The sequence below is a fragment of the Myotis brandtii genome, unplaced genomic scaffold, assembly GCF_000412655.1.
Source record: "Myotis brandtii unplaced genomic scaffold, ASM41265v1 scaffold573, whole genome shotgun sequence".
NCBI lineage: Eukaryota > Metazoa > Chordata > Mammalia > Chiroptera > Vespertilionidae > Myotis > Myotis brandtii.
This window is the reverse complement of record NW_005370145.1, coordinates 421,890-424,172: the sequence shown is the minus strand read 5'-3', so window position 1 is coordinate 424,172 and position 2,283 is coordinate 421,890. Positions and strand designations below refer to the sequence as shown.

The following is a 2,283-nucleotide window of genomic DNA, read 5'->3' as shown; positions in this document are numbered from 1 at the left end:
CGGATCAGGCTACTGGCCAGCGCCGCCATGGCGCCCCGGGAGGAGACACCCCCAAACCAGCAGGCGCTGGGCTCCCCCAGAGAAGCCCGCTCACCACGGCATGCTCTTGACGCTCTTCCCCGACTCACCGCCCCACCCACAGGACCTTAGGGATAAGCCTCAGCACCCCACCACCACCACCACCACCCCAAGCGTCAGCTCTCACCCTCGGGCCCCCTTGCTAGCTCCACTGGACCCAGCAGCCTATGTACCTCTCAGGCAACCCCACCCTGGACTTTCGCCCCCTCCCCTGCTCTCCAGTATCTCTGTCCCCACTTACCCTATACCAAAGTCATAACCCTCAACATTTCCAATATGTGGTTCCAACATCCCCAGGCATCTTTTCACCCTATTTCAGGGCCCCTGAACTCCTGCCAAATCCACTTTTATAATCTAAAGGATGTGGATCCTTAGCTTTGGGAATATTAGCTCACCCCACCCCTGCTGGGGCCCTGCCAGTGTCAGGGAAGAACCCAACTTTGCCACCCTCGAAGTGAAGAGGATCTCCCACTTTTCCCCACTGAAATCCCCCCAAACTATGTCTTGGAATATCCAGGCTGTTCCTGTTCAGTGAGAAGGGGTTATCAGACTCTGTCTCTAGACAATCCCTTTTTTTCTCTCTCACCAAGTCACCCCCATTTCTAGTGGCTCAGGGTTCAAATTGCTGAGCCCATGTTACCCTCCACTATTTTTGAAGTCACCTCCAAATCCACCCTTCCTGGTGGATACACCAGGTAGGTGTCTGGGGGGCCCTCTGTCAACTGGAAATAAGGAGCATCCGTTTTGGTGGTGGTTTTTTTCTTCTCTGGCCGCCCCTTAATTTCCTCAGGAACAGCGGGTGCTGTTTAGATCCCACACCCTCCAATCCAACCAGCCCCGCAAAAGAGTGCGCCCCTGTCACCAGTTCCCAAATGTGAACAGGCCCCCTACAAATCTGAGCGCATCGCTGCTACAGGGCTTCCTCCTCCTCCCTGGGACTACCTATAGCAACCCCCTTTTCCCCGACGCCCCTCAACCTGTCCTGTCTTGTAGATCCCGCGACGGGTGGTGCTGGCCCGGGTTCCAGGCTCCTCCCTCCCTGTCCCCCGCAAACGGAGCTTCCCTCCACGCCTGGCTAGGCGTCCTGGGCCCCCAGAAGAGTGAAGGTGTCCCCGCAGAGCGCCCTGGTCCGGCAAAATCAGAGCACGGCCTGGCGGCTGGACCAAGTGCAGCGGCGGTAGAGGTGGCAGCAGTAGCAGCAGCGACAGTGGGAAGCTGAGGCGGCCGCGGCAATCGCAACCGCAGCTCGCGCTTCTCCAAGAGCCAGCCTGGGGGCGGGGCAGGGGGCGGAGACGCCAGGAAAAGGGGGTGAAGTTGGGCGGGAGGAACCCTGGGGTTCCTTAGGGGCAGGGAGTGGGGATGGACTTAGAGGCAGGGCCGCATATCTGGGTGTTCAGAGGAGGAGGAACCAAGGTGACTCCATTGAATGGAACCCTGGATGAGGGGAGGGAGATGGGGCTTAAGATCAATGGAAGGGTGGGCACCCAGAGAGTGAAGGGACCCTACGGCCCAGGATGGGAGGACAGAACTAAATGAGGAAAGTGGGGGTAATAACTGAAGAGATTGGGGGGAGGGAGTCGAGATCTAGCTTGGGGCGAAATCCGGCCTCCTTAATATGATTGCTTTTGTGTGAGACAAATTAGTCTGTCTCTGATCTCCATACTGCTCTCCTTTCCATTTATCCTCCCCCTCCCGCCTATAGACTCCGAAGAGACCGTAAGAACTGGGGGAAGATAGTTGCTAGAGGCTGTACTAGGGCAAGAGGGATGCTGGCCACAGGTTTGGAGAGCAGAGAAGCCAGACGGGAAAGACCTGTACCCGGGATGGAGCGCGAGGCGAGTGGAATGATGGGAGGGAACCGCAAGGATGCCTTCTTGAACGGAATTTTGGGTCCAGGGTGCTCAGTGTCTCCCAAGTGAGGGACTTTCCACGCTGGTAGGAGTCCTTAATGGGCCCCGCCTCCCACACCAGCCAAGCCGCCCCCCTTGCGCGCAGTCTTGGCCTCCTCCACCGTGGCGCACAGGGCCCGGGCAGGGTCCCCACGAAGCCGGGCCAACGCCGTAAGCAGCGCAGCCGCGCTGTCCCCTGCCCAGAGCTTTCGGCCGCTCAGAAAATAGTGGGGCAGAGTCCCGGCCTCGAGCGCACGGCTCAGCTCAAACAGCAGCCCCAGGCAGCAGGCGCCGGCATTCTCCGGCCGCGCCAGAT

At 59.2% G+C, this 2,283-nt stretch overlaps 1 protein-coding gene across 1 annotated transcript in view; it reads right to left on the bottom strand.

Annotated features, from left to right (window-relative positions):
* Positions 1-658: 658 nt before the first annotated feature.
* TMEM102 (transmembrane protein 102) overlaps positions 659-2,283 on the bottom strand; it is a 3,230-nt gene continuing 1,605 nt past the window's right edge. The window contains exon 3 of the mRNA XM_005878836.2: positions 659-2,283. Coding sequence (XP_005878898.1) covers positions 2,024-2,283 — 260 coding nt within the window. The 3' untranslated portion in view covers positions 659-2,023.